This window comes from Myotis lucifugus, unplaced genomic scaffold (genome assembly GCF_000147115.1).
Source record: "Myotis lucifugus unplaced genomic scaffold, Myoluc2.0 scaffold_168, whole genome shotgun sequence".
Classification (NCBI taxonomy): Eukaryota; Metazoa; Chordata; class Mammalia; order Chiroptera; family Vespertilionidae; genus Myotis; species Myotis lucifugus.
Window position 1 is genome coordinate 459670 of NW_005871216.1, and position 22817 is coordinate 482486.

The following is a 22817-nucleotide window of genomic DNA, read 5'->3' on the forward strand; positions in this document are numbered from 1 at the left end:
CAACATCTGGGTTTCCATGCTGACTCGGACATCTACCGCCCCTGTGAATTTAGTAAGGACACTGCGCCTCTCTGAGTTTCCTGATCAATAGAATTAGAATGTATTAGTCTGATCTTCTACATTTATTAATTTTTCAACTTTTTTTTCAGTATCCTGTCTGCAAGTTGTGTGCTTAGCATCCTGGGAGTACAGTGGTGAAAACCCATGCTCCCTGCTCTCAACGGAGCCTGAGGTATTAGAAGGTATACCCCACTATAACACAATTTTATTGTGATGAAATATTCACAACATGAAAACTACCATTTTAACCTTTTTGAAGCATGCAGTTCAATGGCATTAAGAACACTTACACTGCGTGTAACCATCACCACCAACCATCTCCGTAACTTTTTCATCTTCCCCAACTGAAGATCTGTACCTATTAAACATGCACCCCATTCTCTCCACTGCTTCATCCAAGTCCCTGGCAACCACCATTCTACTTTCTGTCTCTATCAATTTGACTACTCTAGGAATCGCCTGTAATAGAAATCATACAATATTTCCACATATGTAATTCTTTCCACACACTTGTAATTCTTCCACAAGCCAGTCTTCTTGGGGCTGGCTTATTTCACTAAGCACTTGTCTTCAAAGGTTCATCCACGTTGTAGCGTGTGCCAGAATTTCCTTCCTTTTTAAGGCTGAATACTATTCTACTGCATGTATATACCGCATTTTGTTTATCCATTCATCCCTGGATGGACTAATGGGTTTCTTTCACCTTTTGTACAACACACTTTAATAAGTGTTATAAAGAAATGGCTGGCATGTGAGAGTATAGTCAAGGGATCTCTCACTTGGATTCCTGAGGAGAAGGTGTATGAGCAGAGTAGTCTGTGGGATAAACTGGAATCAGCAAGAGAAAGGGAGGGGTGAAGAGAGAATGGGCAGGACAGAGGCAGGGCAGGAAAGCTCTAGGCCGGAAAATGAAACAAGGCAGAAACACAGCATGTGCAAAGGCCAAGAAAGACTGGCGTGTTTTGAACTGAGAGTGGTTCCCCTTTAACCCTGGGGGTCAGCAGGAGGTGAGGCCGAGAGGATTTCTGCTCCCCCTCTGAGCTATCTGGACTGTGATTCTGTTCTCCACACAGTATCTCTGCATTACATCTCTATTTCATCAGCATTCCCTGTATGAGTCAATTAAATATCATCTGCTCCTTTAATCAGAGTGATTCTGTTTGCTTTCCTTTTCATGTTGCTAATACAGAAACACACATGGATGAACTTGAAGGGAGGCAGCCACGCCATGATCTTGCTTATCACACTGTTGCATAATTGGCCGTTTACTCAGCTGTGAGATTCTGGGTCCTGTGGAGCAGCGGGATTTCTCTGACTCATCTTCGCACCCAGTGCCTGGTGCACAGTGCATCCTCGGTAAAAGTTTGACAGAAGAATTTAACTTTTACAGATGAAAGTATCAGAAACAGAAAAACAAGACTTCTCCAAGGTGCTGACTGGAGCTCTGGTTTTTAAGGATGTTATTTTTCACTCTATGGAATAGTTAACTTCAATTCTCCCAATGATATCCATATCATTTCATAAAAAAATAAAAGCCAAGGCAGTGTTGTACAGAAATTACTCTGAAACTAGAGAAATTACCTTGAAGGTGCATTCTGACCCGAGGAGACTTGAACGAGCAGTGGGAATACAGACACTATGAGCAGAAAACCAACCTGATAGTGCCACTGGGCACGGGAGCGACCCGGAAGGAGCCCACAGTAAAATCTCATCATTTCAGTATCATTAGTTCTGAGTTTGGCCAGTGCCTAGGCTTCATTCCTTTGCTCAATAGACCTGGTCCCCATAAATTACACAAAGTTAGTAGAATGAAAACATCAAAGGAGTCTATTCATTAACATTTGCTGAATGCCAACTTTATTCTTCTCTTATCACAAAAATAACGTACATCATCAAGGACACCTGATTAGTCAAGAACTTAACATGCATTATCTCTCCCTGGATTATTGCAACAGGCCTGCGAAGAAGACCCAAGCTATCCCCATGTCATACCTGAGCAAACGTAGGTTCAGAGTGGTAAGGACCCACCCCAGACTGGAGAGATTTATGTGTGGGGACGCATATATAAATACATGTCATTCTGCTTGAAAGTCAAAGATCAGAAATCTTAAATTGTAATAATAATGATGATCAAGTTTTCTCCTCTTAGTGGCATTTATGTGTACATGAGGAATGATAACATTGCCCTAAACATAGGCCAGAGAAAGTGTATGACCAAGGGCAAAATGGTGGTCTAGGCAGGTAACACCTTGAGAATTAATAAGTCAAACTCAATGTGAAACCCCGTTTTCAGTCCATTCTCAATGCCCTTCAGATTTGCAGGTAAAGCCAAAGGGACATTATTCTCATCAGTATAAAAGACTCTACAATTATAGCATTGCCCTATAAAGAGCAGATAATGAAATTAAGACAGAGGCATTTAAACTAAAGTTTAATATTAAAAAAAAGTTTAAAATTTTATTTTTTGAAAGAAATGGTAATACTCCGTGCTGACAGTTATGTAGTGTAACGGATAGTATTTGTACATCCGACGATACAACTTTCTAGAACATAATTTGACCCAAATAAAAACACATGTTTACCCATTAATTCTGAAATTTAACTGAAGGAAGTAACCATAGAGAAGCATAATGATCTGCCAAAGATGCAGTTACTAACAATATGGTGTTCATTATGTCTCACTCATATGCTAGAATGCTTTATGGTGACTTAAAATGATGTTACTAAATATTTAATAAAAGAAAAAATGTAGATGAAAAATGTGTGCTACAAAGAAGCATGTATGGTATAATTTCAATTTTTTTAAAAATTATGGTTGTGTAAAGAACACTGGTGGTTTACTCATCAAAATGCTGTTTGGGTTTATGTCTAAGAGGTGGTGTTTCAGATAATTTGTATCTCTTCAACTTTTCTATATTTTGTAGACTTTCTATAACAAATATTCACTACTTTTATAAATAGAAAAGGCATCAAATACAAATAAGGATTAGGCTCCGACAATTATCACTGTGTGACTTGGGGCTGACAATGAACCTTTCTGAGCCCCAGGCCTTTCACTAGTGAAACTGCATGTGTAATACATACCTCATAAGATTAATGAGTTATCCTATATAATAAAAGGCTAATATGCAAATTGTCCCCTCGGGAGTTCGACTGACTGGGAATTCGCCTGACTGGGAGTTCGATCACTCGCTATGACCTGTGCTGACCACCAGGGGGTGGCATGGAATGAAGGAAGGTCTGGTCAGCAGTCAGCAGCCAGCGGAAGTAAGGCCCTGTCCAGCCCTGATTGCCAGCCAGGCCTAGGGACCCTACCCATGCACAAATTTTGTGCACCAGGCCTCTAGTAAGAAATAAAGTAAAACCTTTTGCAAAACTACAAAGAGATTCTCAACATGAGGTCCTTTTTATCACTGTATCAGATGAAGATGTTTTAGGTAAGTGCTAGGGAAGTTGTACCATAGGCTACTGATGAGTGGGGGAAAACATAAGCACAGACTTTGACAGCACAGAAATAAACATGAAGGAGTATGCGTGTCTATTCGTGTGGGTGGGTATATTACACCGCACAGAGTCATGAGATGATGCATCTCTGTATTGGAGTCTCAGATACTCCCCTCGGACCCATTTATATAGAAGATGAAGTATTTTCTCCTCAAAAGTGAGGTTATGAGCGTCTTGAGTTTAGACAATTGACAGTACAATCTTTATTTTCTCAATTTTACATACAGAATTTCAAAACAGTCTGCACATCTCTTAGACATCATGAAAAATTCAGACCTCAGTCTCTGGAGGTGCAGGCATTTTGTATTTAAATATTAAGACCATGTTTGTTTCCCTGGTAAATTCTTGCAGATTTGGACTCTCCTGATTTTCTGAATAGTTAAAGAAGTCAAATCCAGCCTGGCAGGCAAATCTCTGAGCTCTGTGACTGAGGCAGCTGGAGGAAGGCTGAGCGTGGCAGTGATCCCAATAGAAACAGGTGGCCAAGGCCACAACAGAGCAGCTGCCCACAGCTGAAACAGCTGTAACTGCACCTGATGTTGGGCTCATTGCACAGGCTGTGAGGCTGCAGCTCCAGTCAGACTATCAAGTCCCTGTCCTTTGTCCCCAGTGCCTAGAGCATCTCTATTGTCCTCCAAAACCCAGGCTCATGGCTTCCTACAGTAGGATGTGGTTAGTAACACCCATAGTTCCTAGTGTGATTGCAAGGACTGAGTGAGTGTGTGTAATTCATTACATAGTAGCTAGAACACTCCCAGGTTATCCCTCACTTTGCCAGCTCTGCTAGGCTAACTCTCTCATCCTTTGGATCAAACCATGCTTGCAAAGGCTCCAGGCAGGGCCCAGGGTGCCCAACCATCAAAATTCTGAGGTGTGGACCCCACTCTTGGGAAGCACTCCCCATTTGGGCAGTGCACAGGATGGGTGGGAGAAAGCAAGAATTTATGTCCTCCAGGAACTTATATATCATAACTAGAGGCCCAGTGTACAAATTTGTGCATGGGTGGGGTCTCTCAGCCTGGCCGGTGATTGGGGTCAATCAGGGCCATGGGAGGTTGGCCAGGGAGAGGGGCCACGAGAGGTTGGCTGTGGGAGTTCACTAACCATCAGGGGGCAACTCCTGCATGGAGCATCTGCTCCCTGTTGGTCATTGCCCGTCATAGCGACCTGCTGACTGGTCGTTCGGTTGTTCGGTCACTTAGGCTTTTATATATATAGATATTAGTATAGTGCTGAAAACATAGTAGGGGCTCAATAAACATTAGTTCTTCTCCTTCCCCTCAATTAGATCCTACCTTCTTCTCAATTTGCATAAACACTTCTTTCATTGCAGGTTAAACTTATATTTTACACATAGTAGGTACTTCATTAAGTCTTTGAAAATACATATGGCAATATAAAAAAGTGACTATATCTACATGCATATGAGAGTAGGAGAAAAGGGATGAGGAAAAATAAAGGAAAATGGGGAAAAATCAGTCACGTGGTAGGTGAGATTAAATGTATATATGCAAACTTTAATAAATATCATACAACCTATTCATGTAGAATAGCGATTTTCAACTGTTTTCACTCATGAAACACATGAATTAATTACTAGAATTCTGTGGCATATCAAAAAATATATATTTTGCAGGTCTGACCAAAAAGTACCTATAATTTTGATTCATTCACACTGGATGGCTATTGTGTTAGCTAAAGTCATTTTTTTTTATTTGACAATCTAAGGGAAAATGTCAGTGCCTCTGACTAAAATAATCAGGTATTGCATGTTTTAAACATTCTTGAGGCACACCTGTTGAAAATCGCTGATCTAGAAGTTAAAGGAACCAGGGAAAGACAGATGTGGCTGGAGTAAGATGGGTTGTATTATTGAAGGCCACCAGCAGAGGGGAAGGAGCTGCCATTGTCTCTCTCCAAGAGATAACTGTTGCTAGAACTTGGATGCCAGCTACAATGGCCAAGGGTGCTAGGTGGGCACAGCTAGACAAGGAGGGGAGTCAGGAGCTGCTTGATTCTACAATGAAGGATTCAGTGCAACTCCACAAATAGCTCCTGGGAACTTACCACGTTCCAGAAGGTGGGAGATACAAGAATGACCAAATCATGGGCCCCCGGCCTTCATATTGCTTGATCTAGCATTTTTGTTTGTTTATTTATTTAAAATCCTCCCCACCTTTTATATTTGCAAGTAATCAGGCAAGCAAATGTCACCAGTTTACAGAAAAGCTGGGAAAGGTGCAAGAAAGAAGTAGGGGCTGTGTGTATAGGACATAAAAATGTGAGAGCATTAGATTCACCTCACTGTTAATACTAGAATTATGTAGTCAGCCCTGGCTGGTGTTGCTCAGAGGTTAGAGCTTTGGCTGCACACCGAAGGGTCTTGGGTTCAATTCCCGGTCAAGGGTACGTACATCTGGGTTGTGGGTTCTCTTGCTGGCCCCAGCTGGGACACATGCAGGAGGCAACCAATCGATGTGTCTCTCTCACATTGATGTTATTCTATCTCTGCCTCTCCCCCCTTCTCTCTCTCTTCTCCCCTCCCTCTCTTCTATGCTCTCTAAAGATCAATGGGAAAACTATCCTCGGGTGAAAATTCACAACAACAAAAATATATATAATCATTAACTGTAGCAACTGATAACAAAGTCAATCAGGAAATCACTGAAATGTTTCATTCCAGGTAACATCTAACCATCCATGTAAGACGCACTCACACACCAGTTTGCCTGTTTCAGCCAGAAGACTGGTGGTGTGAAGTAATGTGGTGGACAGGGCCCCTCTCACTGAGACATCCTGGCAATGCACCACACCGCACAGAACCTCAGTGTCATCTCATGTAAAAAAAGAGATAATACCTCTATTTAGCAAGACTCTAGTAAAGATCGGCTAGTTAATTACTGCTCTCACACTCCAAAGGAGAACACTGAGATACTAAGAGGTTCAGTGACTTATAAAAGTATGAAATAAGATGCATGAAAGCACTTCCAGCAAGATTTGGGACAACATTAAGTGTTTTCATTATTATTACCATCACTCTTATTGCCATTGTTGTTTTTACCATTAAGTTCAACCCGCACTTGCTATAAGCGAGTGACAATTCAAATTCAGGCCTTCGGATATCAACACAGAACACTTTCCATGACACAGCTCGCCTAGCCCACAGGGTCCTCCACGTACATTTCCCCAGACAGAACCTCTCCCCTGACAGGTGAATTTTACCAGGCTCGTACCTGGACCCAACCTCTTGCTTTCTGTGAAATATATGCCTTTATTGCACCCAGAATTATGAATGCTGAGACATACTTGAGAGAAGCACAGAGCCATCATATCGGTGCTGCACCGAATGGCTACTGTACCACCAATTCTATGCAAACAGCTCTCCTAATGAGTGCCTTTGCAAAAACAGAAGCACCTACTGAATAACCAAGGCACACTCATGGAAAGTGAGTTCTAAATTAAAATTTAAAATAAGTACATGAGATAGAAAAATAACAAACAGCGGACTCTATATGAAGCATTCAGCCGTCTAAATAAAAGCAGAGACACCCAAATGGACAGCTCTGATTTATCAAGTGTAACGGCTTCTGGGATACGGATGAGAATTTTCAGAAGTGTCTCTCTCCATTACTCAGTTGACCCTCACAACTCCCAGAGTGCGCTAATACTTGTGATTTATAATGCGCATCTGCAAGGACACAGAGAGCACAGTGGAGAAATGCCATGGCCTTGCTCACTTTTTTCTTCATCCAGAGCACTTGCTACTTTCGACCAGAGCATATCAGTTATGTATGTCTACTGGTCCTTCTCTGTCTCCCCACATCAGAATGCAAACGCCACAAGGTAAAGACCTTCTTTTTACTCACCGATGTATGCACTCCCCGAGAATACTCCTGGGCACATAGCAGGTACTCAGTGAATATTTGTTCAATGAATAAATGGGTAAAAATGTAAGACTAGTCCTGGTCAAGTGACCTAACCTCCCTGTGCCTCAGTCACCTAATTTGTAAGATGGGGATAATAAATAATACGAAACTAATAGATGGATTGCAGGAATTCAATGGCGACAGCATGGAGGGACCTGGAGAATTAGCCTGTCAGAGAAAGTATCACATGATCTCACTCATATGTGGAATCTAATGAACAAAATAAACTGATGAACAAAATAGATCCAGATACATGGAAGCATGGAACAGACTGATGAATCTCAGAGGGAAGGGGGCGAGGAAGGATGGGAAGAGATTATCTAAAGAAGTTATATGCATACATGCATTACCCGTGGACATAGACAATAGGGCTGTGAAGGCCTGAGACTGGGTAGGAACAGGCTACAGGGGGTTTGGGGAGGGGGGAGGAAGAGGGCACATCTGTAATACTCTCAACAATAAATTTTAAAAAGATACATAAAGATAAATTCAATGGCAAAAATATATGTGAGGTGCTTAGAAGTGTCTGGGCAATCAGTGCTCAATAACTAATGTAATGCCTCAGAGCTGAGTATCTTCAAGGTTTATAAAAAGTACTTCTATGCCCACCCAAAGGGCTCAGAGGTAAAGAACGGTCTCTAGCTTGTGCCCATCCTATCTCCCCCAGTGCTCATTGTGGGGTCAGAAGGAGAAAATTGGAAGATTCCTTAATAACCGTATAGAACAGAACCAGCAAATAACAGCTCATGGGCCAGCTACTTGTTTTTACAAATAAAGTTTTATTGGCACTCGGCCCAGCTTGTTTGTTTATATATTGTCTGTGGTGGTTTTCCCATTCCAATAGCAAAACTAAATATTTGCAAAAAATCATATGGCTCACCAGGTTTACTATCTGGATCTTTAAGAAAAAGCCTGTGGAACAACCCTGAGTCTCCAGAGGAGGACACAGAGTCACTGAGAACAAGCAGATGAGATACACCCATCACACTGCGTATTTAGGCTCTGAAACTTTGAGACCTAGGGGCTCACACATCCCTTCAGAGTCCCAAATAGTAGCTGATAAACCTTCAGTCACAGGGCCGTTCTGCATGATGACAATCCTAAGGGCAGTTTGACTTTTCCCCTGGAGCAAATGAACCGTCACTTGCTCACCAGAGGCCCTACTGTGCTCTTGAAGGGGAGAGACACCACAGGATTGCAAAGAACATGGATATAGCCACCGTGCATGCTGGGGACAGTCCTCAGTCCTTAGCTCTGCAATTTGTTGGGTATCTGGCTTTGTGCAATTCCCTTCCCTCTGGTGGTCTCAGTTTCCTCATCTGTTTCATGGGAATAATACTTTCTTAGAGGATTGAATTTAATTAGCCCAAGCATTTGAAAGCTGCTAACACAGAAAATATTACCTCTTTCCCTCTTTAAAATCGAAAATTGATAAAAATGATTCATTACGGGAAAGCTAACTCTTTTCTGAGTTTACCAAATCTGCTTGAGAGCAGTCATGTCTCACTTTCTGGATGATGTGACATCCTTCTTCCCCGTCATGAATTAACCCACTATCTTACAGAGGCCGCTTGCTGACAGTTCCAACTTCTAGAAACAGGTTGGTTGTGAGCTATAAATTGAAATTGATTTTTTTTTGTGATAAATTAAAATTCAATATCATCCAACAAGATACTAAACATCCAGAGACCCAATTTTTCCCCTTAGATGTTCAGTCTCTTTGATATTACAATGGATCTGGGGCTGTTGTCAGGCATGTGGGAGCCGGAACACTGAAGAGAATGCACAAAGAGCATGGAGATGGGATAGAGGGAAAAGACTGTAAGGAGGAAAGAAAGGCAAAATAAGGAAGTGGAGGAAGGAAAGAGAATACTTTCTACTTCCTGTTTTGTGAGCATCAGAGAGTGCTGTTCAAGCCTAGGTGGTTTGCATGTAATTTGTTGGCCTTACTATCCAGCCCTGGACTACCTTCTCAGTGTATCTTTCATGGACAGCATCACAGTCCTCCTGTATAGAGCCACTGGCACCCCACTCTTCTCCATGCCTATCCTCCTTCATGACTTTCCCACTGCAGAGTCCTAGTCAACAATCCCTTTGCCTGGACACCGATCTTCTCATATCTCCAACTTCAAGCCCTGACCATTTTCAAGGCTCAACCTCTTCCTAAATCAGTCCGTATGTTTTCAGATGGAAGAAATCATTTCTTCTTTTGAACTCTCATAATAGTTTTATCTCTTTATCTTATTGCATTTATTATTCTTGCTATGAATGTTTTATATATATATATATATATATATATATATATATATATATATATATATATATAAAATATATATATCTTACCTCCTATAAGTTTCTCAAAGGAACTGGTTCATCCCCATCCACCAACAAGCATATGTAGCATGAGTGAATGAATGAACGAATGAATGAACCAATGAAAATAGTAGCATGGCCTAGACCAGGGGTGGGCAACCTTTTTGTGAGTGCGTGCCAAAACCAGCAAAATCTCTGACTCAAAATTCTTCTGCGTGCCAACCCTAATTTTTTGAGAACATGTTATGCCTACTTGATATCTCTTAAGGTGTACGTATGTGAAGAACCTTGAAGAAATAATAAAATTCATTTGAGCAACAAAAACACAGTATATTTTGATGAAAAATACATTTATTTTTTAATGTATACATGTACACTGATAGTCCAACAGAAAACTTAATGACTCCGTTTGATATTATCAGTGGGACTTTTGCTGCTGCATCACTGATGACAGAGATTTTACATCAGGTTTATATTTTGTGACCTTCAGATATATGCACGAGCTACTACTTTCATCCGTCAGGCTACTCCTATTAGGAGACTTAACAAAATTCATCACTGAGAACAAAGATTCACAATTGTAAATGGAAGATTATAAGAGAGGGTTTCGCATGCCAGTAAAAGTTACTGGCGTGCCATGTTTGGCACGCATGCCAGGGGTTGCCCATCCCTGGCCTAGATAGTTCTTCACCTTATCTAACTCAACTCCTTTTAATAACAAATATTTTGTAATTCTCCTTTATTGTCTAAAATGATTATATAATCTACCTACACATATAAAGTTTAAGCAAATTAAAATGTCCAAATTATAACATAAGGGAGAAATAAAAGAATATGATTTTTGATAAAAATCATGTGGATTTCTTTATACTTAGTTACAGCTACAATAAAAGAATGTAACAACAGTGTTATGTTTGCATTTTCTTATAATGAATAAATTTGGGTTTAAGAGAGCATTCAACTCAATATTATTGACACTCATTTCTTTATATTTGACATTTTAAACAAGAGCCAAATTAGTTGAGTTATGGTGAATATGAAATGGATGCAGCACTGCTATGTTGATAACTCAAATACAAAATGCATCACACTGGTGTGGCTTTCCAAAATGATGAACAACAAGATACATCTCTCTCTCAGGTTAGTTGCATTTCTGGGAAATTCAGTATTGTGGATATGGTACAGAAATACTTTGCTTATATGTGAAGTAGAGTGAGGTTTGAGATTCAAGTAATATAAATAGGCTTTTCATCCACATGAGTGTTTTTTAAGACATTAGAAAGTCATATGGCAAAGGAAGCTTTTTTGCTGTGTGACAGTCCTATACATTGCAGAATGTTTAGCATCTGTAGTTCCTAATAAATTCCTGCATTACCACCCTTAATCAGCTAACTGTCATGCGTCCAAAGCAGAAACCATTCCCACACGCCACGATATTTTGAATTTAATTTAAAAAAATCCGCCGCTTGCATCTATAGACGCTTATGGTGTACAAAGGGTTAACCCAAAAGATGATACCACCAAAATTCTTACGTAAATATCCAAAATACCCATTAGGGGGACAGAACCAGTCAAGTTAAGAATATTTGGAGTAAAAGAAAGAAAACAAGCTTAGGCGTTACGTGAATTTGAATTCAGTTTCTGCTACACATAGTAGCCATGAGCAAGCCACTTACCCTACCTGTACCTTAGTTGACTCATCCATATAAGGGAGTTAATAAAAACCTCCAAGAGTTTTTTGGCTGTCAAATGAGACAAGATCCACAAAAGCCTGCTATAAACCATACAGTCCTGCTTACAGGTTAGTCATTAATATGGAAAAACCAGTAGATGGAACTAAAAGAAGACTCCAACTAGCCACAGAAACCTTGAGGAAGAACAAAATGTTAAGTATCATGCTCCCTAATTTCAAACTATACCACTAAGCTACAATGATCAGAACAGTATGGCACTAGCATAAAAACAGATAATAGATCAATGGAATAGAATACAGAGTCCATAAATATATGGTCGATTAATCTACAACAAAGAAGACAAAAATATACAATGCGGTAAAGACAGTCTCTTCAGTAACTGGTGTTGAGAAAATTGGGCAGAAAAAGGGTGTCCCAAAATTCAGGCAAGATTTGAATTTTGCGTGAGCATTAACAACAACAAGAAAAAATAAAAACCTAATTTTACTTGGTTTATTGAATCAGATTCTAATATCTGTTGCCCTTTGATTTCAATTCCTTCAATTTGATAAGCATTACCAAGTACCAATTATGGTCCAGGAGCAGGGACAATGAAGACCACAGCTTTGCATATGTGCCAGCAAAGCCGTGGAGGCCATAACCCTATACTGTATACTTTATGAATCAATAAAAAAATTCAATTTTAATTATAAACCCGTGTTTTCTATCAAAATTACTTCTTGTGTGAATTTTGGGACACCCTTTACATGCAAAAAGTGAAATTGGACCACTTTCTTACACCATATACATAAACAAACTGAAAATGTACTAAAGACTTAAATGTTAAGACCTCAAACCATAAAACTCCTAGAATAAAATACAGACAGTAAACTCTTTAGTATAAGTCTTAGGAATATCTTTTTGGGCATGTCTCTTTGAGCAAGGACAACAAAAGAAAAAATAAACAATGGGACCACATCAAACTAAAAAGGTTTTTCACAACAAAGGAAATCATCAACAAAATGAAAAGACAACCTATTGAATGTGAGAAGATATTTGCAAGTGATACATCTTGAAAAAGAGTTAATAGCCAAAATGTATAAGGAACCCATGCAACTTAATACCAGAAAAAATAAAAAAATATGATTTAAAAATGGGCAGAGAAACTGAACGGACATTTCTCCAAAGAGGACATACAGATGGCTAACAGACATATGAAAAGATGCTCAACTTCACTAATCACCAAGGAAATGCAAATTTAAACCACACGAGATATCACTTCACACCTCTCAGAATGACTATCATTTTAAAAAATACAAAAATAACAAATGCTGAAGAGGATGTAGAGAAAAGGGAATCCTTGCACACTATTGATGGGAATACAGATTGGTGCAGCCACTACAGAAAACCGCATGGTTTCCTCAAATAATTAAAAATATAGCTGCCCTACAACCCAGCAATTCCACATCTGTGTATTTATCTGAAAAAATCCAAAACATGAATCCCCAAAGATATATCACCAGTCCTGTGAGAGTAGTGTGTACTGTTTAGTTTCAGTGGCACGCAAGATGGCAGGGATGTCCCCCAGGCCCCCCAGATCCCAGCATCCTGCTCTACAGCCCCTTCACCATCCTCCCTGCCTTCCTCCCTAGGACCAGTCTTCTTTCCTCTTCCTCTGCGCTCTTCCCAGACCATCCGGTTAGAACTGAGGGAAGAACAGTTCTGTTTCTGATGAGACACAGATAAGGTGACATCTGTTTTTCACTGAATAAATTATTAAATCAGCCCTGAAATTTAAGTGCAGCCCTTGCATTTAAAACACCATGACCCCTCTGTTATAATGGACAATGTTCAATCCTGGGCTATTCTCCACCTCTCCCCTGCCATGCCCTGGGTATTCTGTGTACATTTGCCAATTCTCAAGCACTAAGTCTATTTTTTGTGCAGTATCACTGAGCATGTACTATGTGGATGTCATTATGCTAACCGGATAGATAAATGTGATGAACAGAAAGATGCACCCTGTTCATCTGTGTATTTTAGAAGGACTCAGTTAATATTTCCTCCAGGGAAGAATGAATGAGCACACATCTTTTTCTCTTTTAGACAGTTGTGCATTTAGAAATAGTTTTCTCTTTCCAACTTGCTCATCTGGTCCTCCTCAATGTACTCCTCCACAGCCAATCAGTGAGCCCTTTTCTGTAGAAACCTTCCTTCATATTCTAGGGACAGCCCAGTCTTGATGCCCCGAGCACTGACAACTCCATTCACACCTGTATATCAAGCAGCTGTCAGTTCAATCTGTGAGTCTCATTTCAGCACTGGACTGTGACCACCTCGGGTATGGACCACTCATTATCCATCTGTGACTCCCCAGAAAACAGAGCATCACATGGCAGAGGATAGGCATCAAACACGCTGCCGCCTGTCCAGGTATTAGTTCCACAGCCAACATTGTGTCCACCAGAAATCCCTATTGTAACTCCACCCTTTTGTCTTCACTCGGGAAAGCTCATCAGAAAGTGAACAATGGTGACAATAAGACAGGGCTGACATGGAATCTGTTCTAATATATAGAAAAGGAAATCATTTCTAAAATTTGTTATTGCTATGGTCTCAATATTTCTGTGCACTCCTCCCATTCTAACTCTCAAGGTGATGGTACTAAGAGGTGGGTCCTTTGAGGGTCATTGAGGATGGAACCCTCATGAATGTGATTAGTGTCCTTAGAAAGGAGGCCCTAGACAGCATCCTGACCCTTCTACCACATGAGCACATAGCAAAATGGTGCCCTCTATAAGGAAGTAGGCTCTCTCGCAAGACACTGAATCTGGTGGGGCCATCATCTTGGACTTCCCAGCCTTCAGAACTGTGAGAAATAAATGCTTGTTGTTCATAAGCCACTTAGTTATGGTATTTTGTTAAGGTAGGTCTGTTATAATTGGCAATATCTTACTACCATCAAGGATTCTGGGCCAGACTACCTGGGCTTGAATCTCTGTTCTGCCCTCAGTAGCTGTGTGACTTAAATGATTTGGCCCTCAGTTTTCTCATCTGTGAAATGGTGAGAATAACAGCATATATGCTTCACTGAATTGTTGTAATGCACTTAGAATGGTGCACACAACAGTGCCAGATCAGTGATGGCTAAACGGAATGAACAAGCAAAATTCACACGGGATTGTGGCAACAAGATGCTACATCATCCTGAAAAGATGATGCAGACCACTGTCCTCCATCCTGAGAAACAGATTTCTCTTTAGGATCCTGAAATATTGATGATTTTTTATGGCATAAAATTATAATAATTTTATGGAACAAAACTGTAAATGGGACAATAAGCGAGTTTAATGAGTTTCCCTGGAAAGACACAGGATTTGGGGTTGGAAGGTCTGTTCTGAGTCTACAGCAAGACAGGGACCCTTGCAGAGCCTGTTTCCTTATCTGCAACATAAACATGACCTCACTTTTGCCTCCGTGTCCACTGGTCTGATTTGAGGACCCAGTAACTTATTGATATGAAACCATGCCTGATTTGCTACTGCTTCCACTGTCACTAACAACAATGAATTTATATATATGGCATTTTTCACCTTCTCACGGATTCCTTTGACATAGTACCAATACCTCGGTCTCTGAAAATAGGAACAGCTTTCAATACTGACTTATTCCCTGAAACATGCTAATAATAAAACAAAATGTACTCATATCAGGATTGGGATCAAGAATCCTTTGAAATTCAAGACAAGGTGTAAATTGCTGAAAAGGGTCTCTTTAATTGGGATCAAAACATTTTTGACAGCTTTTGGATTTTAAAATTCTAGCTATTGTCACGTTCTGCAAATGTTTCTTTTCTTGGTTTAAAAAAAAGTGCAGTCAAGCTTGAGCAGAAATACTTCAGATGTGATAAACAACTAAAATTGGACATTCCAAATGACAAAGACCCAGTTTTCCTTTTCTTTGATATTTAGGACAGAATACTTCACTTAGACTCTTACCCTGCACAATTCAATCGGTCCCCTGCTGGGCAATGACAAAGGTTTAAGAAATCTTTCCTGCTTGTAATCTCCAATGAAGGTTTTGTAAAACCTCTATTTATCTGAAGATAAGTCATACTGAAAGGAATTTATTTTAAGGGAGACAAAGAATCTTAAAAACAGTGTCATCACCTTAGATGTGACTTAGCTCAACACTTCATTTCTACTCAACTCCCACAATTTCCCTTCTTATGGTTCTTGCTTGAATATTCCCAGCCACCGTGAACTCACTTGCACAGAAGGCACTACACCTAACTGCTCAATAGCTCTGAGTGGTAGAAAATTCTTCTTACGCATAAACTGAAACTGCTTCCTAGAAACTCCTATCACCAGGTCTGATTCTATTCGTGAGTCACACAGAACAAATCACCACCTTCTACCAACACAACTCTTTGGAGAGATGAACACTATTAACACAGGGTGCCCTGCTCCCTGTCGTCTCCACTTCAGGCTGACACACGTTCAGTCTTCTCCACCAGCTTCCCCAGACTTGTGTTCAGGCACATTAACAAGGTGAGGATGCAAAAGCAGGCGCTACAGAGGCCCAACGTTAATCAAACAGAACCAGAGTGGACTAAGCCAGACAGACAACATTGAACTCTGCCTTCCATCTGATTCTCCACGAGGGATCTGACATTTTTTCCATTAGGCCAGATGGCTTTGGACTTAAATAATGCTTTTACTGTTGTTCTCTCTTTGTGTACAGCTAGAGAATCAAAACTAGTATTATAAGATTTGGTGATATCTTTCTTTGGGGACAACTTAGCTACCCTTGAGTGAGTTTTAGATAAATGTAAAGAATAAAACTACCTCACTTCATTAGTTAAACTGGGTGATTAGGACTTTTAATTAGCTGGGCACAGCCTCCTTGGTGGTGGGGTACATGATAGAATAGCAAGGCCTCAAAATATTCCCCCAAACGAGATAAAGCATCTGATATTCTGCCTCACTCCTGTCCCTTTGGTTAGGCCAGTTGTCATGGTGGTGGGTAGGGAGACTAAAGATGATGACCTAAGATCGCAGCATACGAATCACTGTGAAACCCTCTCGTGCTTGATCTGTATTACTTTACTCCCTCCCACAAAGGATGCTAAGGACTCCATATCCTCCACGTTTCTCCAAGCCCAAAGCTCTCTGCCTCCTGTGTGTACCCAGGATCCCATGAGGCCACGTGTGTGTTAAGAAATTTTGGCTCAGCATAGTTTCCCATTCCCCAACTGCCCTAGTCTCCTTTACCAGGATATACTTTGATTTGCTTTATCCTTTTTAAAATGTGTGGTTCAAAACTGAGCATAGGTGTCCCATCTATAGTCTCCCCAGGAAAAGGAAAACCATATTTTCCGGAAGATAGGAGAGGCTACATTAGGCTCCTAATCTTGCAGCATTCAAACTCCTTCACTACTGATGCTAATATCTTCATTCTCACCTCCCTTCTACTGAGGCAGCCCAGGTAGGCAGCCCCACCTTTCTCTCTCTCTGGAAGTCAATTGTGTTGAGTTTTGACTCATGTCAGCTGGAGGCTAAATCCCAGTTCTGCCTCCTCCATGCTAGTGAACTTAGGAAAGCCACTTATACTGAGAGAGAACCTGCAATGCTGTTAAGTGAAAAGACTCGTGAGCTAGACTGCCCGGGTTCAAATCCTGTCTCCACAGCCACTTGCTTTCTGCTAGTTAATAAACTTTTCTCTCTTCAATACCTTCAACTATGAAAAGGAGGTAACATTATGCCCTACATCATAGGGTTACCGTGAGGATTAAATGGGTGGGTACTTACAAAGGACTGACAACAACGCGTGGCACATATTATGTGCTTGATGAAGGACCTATTGTTACGATTATCTCAAAGGGCTTGGTGAGGAGAAAACTGAATAATGTGTGTAAAGTGACTAATATGGATCTAGTATATAGCATGTTCTCAATAAACTGAAATTATTATCATCAGTTATTTTTATTGTGGTAAATATACATAACATAAAATTTGCCACTTTAACCATTCTTAAGAGGCATAAAGCACATTCTCCTGGTGGTGTGACCATTGCAGCCTTCCATCAGCACTGCTGTCTTCTTCCCAAACTTAAACTCTGTCCCCAGTTAACACTAACTCTTCACTGCCCGGCCTGGGGCCCTGGCAACCACCATTCTACTTTCTGTCTCTGAACTGGATTCCTCTGGACACCTCAGATAAGTAGACTCCTTCAGAATTTATCTTCTTGTGACTCGCTCATTTCACTTTGAAAAATGTCCTCAAGGTTCATCCATGTTGTAGCATATGCAGAACTTCCCTCCTTTCGTTGCTGAACATTATCCCATTGTCTGCATATACACATTTGGCTTGTCTGTTCATCCATGGGAGGACCCTGGGGTGCTTCTACCATTTAGCTATTGTGAATAAAGCTGCTACGAACATGGGTGTGCCCTTATCTGTCCTATGACTAGTTATTCAGGAGTAACTTTTCTTCAGGAAGACCCATTTTCACTGTTAAATCATCACCCTACTACTGACATTTTATCCTAGTATGAGTCAGAACAAAGGGGAGAAAAAAATAATGCAAAATGACAAAGGTTAATTAACTTGGCAAGTAGAGTATTGTTTATACAGTGCTTGATAAATTACCTTGTGAAGTTCAGTGGAGGCGAATACATGAGTAAAAGGACAAATATGTCCATTTGACGCTCGCCCTCTCAACGGAACAGGTCACAGACTATTTTTCTGTTTTTCCCTTACCATCAATACACAGGACCCACAATGTCAGACAAGCCCTGGGGATGAACCTGGGAGCTAATTGCCTCTGGGAGGCTGATGAAAACACAAAACTATGTCTTTGGTTCGTTCAACAAACATATTAGTGCTTACATTTCCTGGGCATGCAGTGATAGATTTTTTTTAAAAAAGATGGAAAACTCCATTTATTCTTTTTGATTGCAGCAACTACAAGGTTCCACAGGTTAAACTCAAGAGAGTCTGGATGCTTTGACCGAGTCAAAAGAGCCCTATGTGTCTCCCTCTAGGACGCATGTCGTTAAAGCTGCCAACACACAAAGAAATTCAACTTAAACCGTCACATTGCCCACCGCTCCTCAAAGCTCATCAATCTCCCATTAGATTCCCGGGACCGGGTGACACTTTTATCACAATTACACGCTAAGAAACATGGTGCAGCTGCACTGTGGCCAAGTCCGGGAAGAGCCCCCCTTTGATGGACGATCACAGTTGATCAAGTTTGTCAGCTGCTTTATGTGTTTTTATGCTCGTTTGATATTCCTGCCCAGCGCCGACAGGCTTTTAAGGGCACATCTGTCAATGGATTCAATTGCACAATGCCATGTGCTTCTTTTACTTACCCCTGTCTTCTCATCAAAGATTTTGATTCCTCCAAAGGAGATGGTTAAAAAGATTTTCTGTTTGTGTTCTCCTTTGGAACGAGCGCCAGCCACAACGCCCTGTTGAAAGGAAAGACATGGGTTTTACTTTAGTGTTTTCATTTGAAAATACCCTCTGGTCCCAAAGGCGTGTCAGATACCATTGGTGGTGCCACCAATCAGGCACGCGCCTTTCTCTCTGCTCCTTCAGGTTTCCCTGCTCCATGAGCTTGCATCTGCTCGACGTTGTCAGGGAACACTTATCCTCGCTGTTCGAACACTGTATAAATAGATATCTGAGCACCGACTCATGTGGCTAACCAAGATTTATAGAATGCCTACTCTGTGCCTAGGTACTCGGCTCAGAATTTGAGATCCCGAGAGACATACAATATGGTCTTCTTATTAATAGCTTTGCTGGGTTTTGCATTGCGTATGGTTTTAATCTATTCAATAAAGGTGAGTCATGGAATAGATTCTTAAATATGATTTTATTTTTATTATGCGTCTGGGGAAACTTTTCATATGAATCAATTTAGAGAACATTAAGAAAATAAAAATTATTGCCAAATTATTGCATGTCTCAATTTTTGCTTGGAAAAATAGGATGATCATAGTTTATGCCTATGGTTTGTAACATTTACCCACAGGCATTTTGTATGTCCCCCCACTCTTTTTCCTATCATTCCTGGGTATTCAAATAAAGTACTTACTTACTCAAAGTATTCCATTTATCAAAACATCTGTTTCCACACATTCTCAAATGTTTTATAAACTAAAGGTATGTATATGAGTCAATTAGAAGACAAATGTCATAAAAGGTAGGGGAACTGCTCTGCTTTCTGCTCTCTCCCAGGTGCCCAGCACAGTCCTAGAGGGCAGGGGCGTCTCCGTAAATTATTGTTCCATGAACGTTCTATCCTCAGTTTCCCAAAGTCGATATGATGCAAGTTAAGAGTAAAGACACTTGCTTTTTAAACTGCCTCAATGGTGGCCAAGTATAGGTAAGTATGGGTTTCATACTAGGCGACGACTTGGAGGGTAAGGACACATCTAGGGATTTGCACTCAAGGACTGCTGGGGATTCTGCCTTAAGCATTTCGAGGCTTCCAGCCCCTTCAGAACCATTAGCCTCTGCAGAGGGTGAGATGAAGCCTGACTCGCAGCAGTTGTGGTTTTGGACTTTTAGGCGTAGTAAAGTCTAAAATAGTACTGATTTCATATTTCCAGGAGATAAAAGTTGTCCATGCTGTTCTCAGAAGAACAAATGGTCAACATCAGTCTCTGAGAACAACTAAGGTTAGAGAGCAATCTACACAATCAGAAGGCACAGGAAGGGGTGTTCATTCTCTTGGGGTTGTTTGATCATCCTCATGCTGGGTATTAAAAATACTCAGAACATCTGGAGTATACTCCTAGCTCTCTGTGATCTCGGACCAATTACTTGCCTCTCAGTTCCACTTCCCCAAGTGTAAATACCTCTCTGGCATGGTTGAGAGAATTAAATAACATTTTATTTCAAGTTCCTAGCCCCATATCTGGTACATTGCAGGAATGTAAAAAAAAATAACTTCTAGTAAATGAATGATTGTCCCTTAAAACTTATGTTCCAGTTACTGTTTAGGTGCCTACAAGTAGAAATTTCACTACCTGGGAAGTTGCCCACTCATTCTTAAGTGCCTCTTACTCTACACACAGATGTGCAGAATATTAGAGCCAGAGAAAACCTTAAAACTAATCAGTCTCAATTTCCCAACTGACAGATTGACAGATGAGAAAATGATGCCTAGAAAGTCCAGAGATGGCAGAGTTGGGGCGGGAGGTGGGGGGTGGGGGGTGGGGGGTGGGAGGAAGCTGATACTATACAACTGAGCTCTCAAGTCTCTTGACGCAGGGAGAAGATATATTTCTTTATGTTGTGTCTTTTTTCTAGTAAGCTGACACATTCCTATAACCCTACCCAGGGTTCCTCCTTCAGCGTCTGGGACTGCTACATGCTGACATAAGATTCCACCTCCAATGACTATTCAGTAAATAGGTAAAGAGAGGGACTCATCCCCAAAGCTAAGTCCTCTGTCTCTTTAACACCCATGTCCTAGTCAAAGGTCCCTGAATTCCTCACCACACTGCTTGCTTTCCCATTAATTTACTGAGGAATGAGTTTAAGGACCTGGGAGAATGGTCAAAGTTCGTGTCTTTGCAGTCCCAGGGGAATCCTATTTCTGTCTGATGCCACTCCATCAGAGACACGGTCTCTGACCCCTCCACCCTCCACCCCGCCAAACTTTGTCTCATTCTTTCCCCCGGTGTCTCTTCCTAGTGGCTCTTACCACCATCTGAGATATGTATTCATTTGCTGACTGGATGCCTTTGCCCAACAGAACAAAAGCTCAACTGTTCATGAAACTTGGTTTTGTTCATTCTACGTGCCCAGTGTCGGGACCAGAGCCTGGAATAAAGCGGGCACTCAAAAGGGTGAAGCGACTGCCCTTCGCTCCGGCAATGAACAAGCCAGGCTTTGAACTCAGGAAAATCTGACTTTGAAAAGTGTGTTCTTGGGTAGATTTGGAGTAAAATAACTTATGCTGCCAGCCCTCTACTGCCTAACCTTCAACCTCAAGTAGCCAGACTTACACAAAGCGAGAACAGGAAGTAGCCCCATCATAAATGGAAGGACTGGAAGGGCAGTGTCAAAGGGAGGGGAGCCCCTCCTGCTTGTTTAACCCCTTCCTAGGTGAGGATATCGCAGGACGGAGGGCGGAGAGGGCTACACCTTGGGTCAGGAAGATTAGCTTCAATGTGTCTCTCTAAAACAGTCCTCACAGTCCCTAGCACTTAGAATTACTGCCACATCAAGCAGCAACAATGCCCGGCACACAGCAGTGCTGGCTGGGTACTGCTTCCCTTCACCTCCTGTTCCACTTAGCTATCAACCAACACCCTGGTAGAATAGGGTGGGACACAAAGAAGGTGGGCAGAGCAGGCATACATGTTCCAGGAGCATTTCTGTCTGGGGCCGCTGGCGGTCGCTTTACGTGACAAATGAAAGCAAGAAGGACTATCCACGTGATGCTGTCTTTGGGAAAATAAAACTCCAAATTTATTGAACACGTTTCTCCTATGAGACAAGACCCTGAGTCAAACTCTGAAAAATTGCCCTAAGTCCCAGCACGTCCACCACCAGACAGCACATGCTGCCTCTGGGTCTCATCTCCCCAGGATGATTCACTGCTGCTCCGTGGAACTCACGGAGGTCCCGGGACAGCTCTGGCTGGAGAGTCCAAAGATATGGAAGTAGGTGCCTTTACGGGCTCTGTGCCTAGGATTAGCTGCCTGACCTAGGAAGTCACAGCTGGAAACCTGGAAATTAGGGTGTCAAACATTTTCCTGGGCACCCACTATGTAGAAGTTCTCTGATGTGCTATATAATATAGCCCATACGACAATCCTGGGCTGAAAGAATGACCTCCCTTATTTCATATCTGAGGAAACATAGGTCGGAGGGTCAGGTGACCACCCCCAAACCTCAAGGAACATACAAGACCTAGAGAATTCAGTGATTTTTCAGATTCCAGTATTGGAGTTCCTTCTGTGAGAACACTCTATAAGGGACGTGAGGAGAAGCACAGATGAAATAAATGGACTACACAATATACTACAGGTATGTCAAAAATGTTCTGAAAATAGGTAGGTGGAGCCACCTGCAACCAGACTCAGCTGTGAAGGAGAACTCTGACATGAGACTAATCCCCTTCTAGCCTCATAAGGATGCTGGAGCATTTAAGTGAGTATGCACATCAGCACTTCGCAAGGTGTGGAGGGAGAGCTCAGCAACTACGTTACCAGTATCATTAGTACTAATATTGATAATAGCAAGCAATCCCATGTGCTAAGCTTAAAATCTAGGAGGGGAACCAAGATAGATTAAATGCAGATCAAAAGAAA

At 41.3% G+C, this 22817-nt stretch overlaps 1 protein-coding gene across 7 annotated transcripts in view; it reads right to left on the bottom strand.

Moving 5' to 3' along the window:
* DAB1 (DAB1, reelin adaptor protein) overlaps positions 1-22817 on the bottom strand; it is a 253512-nt gene that overhangs the window by 100960 nt on the left and 129735 nt on the right. For all 7 annotated transcript variants that reach the window (XM_023759971.1, XM_023759973.1, XM_023759972.1 and 4 more), the window contains exon 3: positions 18855-18953. In XM_023759971.1, coding sequence (XP_023615739.1) covers positions 18855-18953 — 99 coding nt within the window. The remainder of the gene's footprint in view (positions 1-18854; positions 18954-22817) is intronic.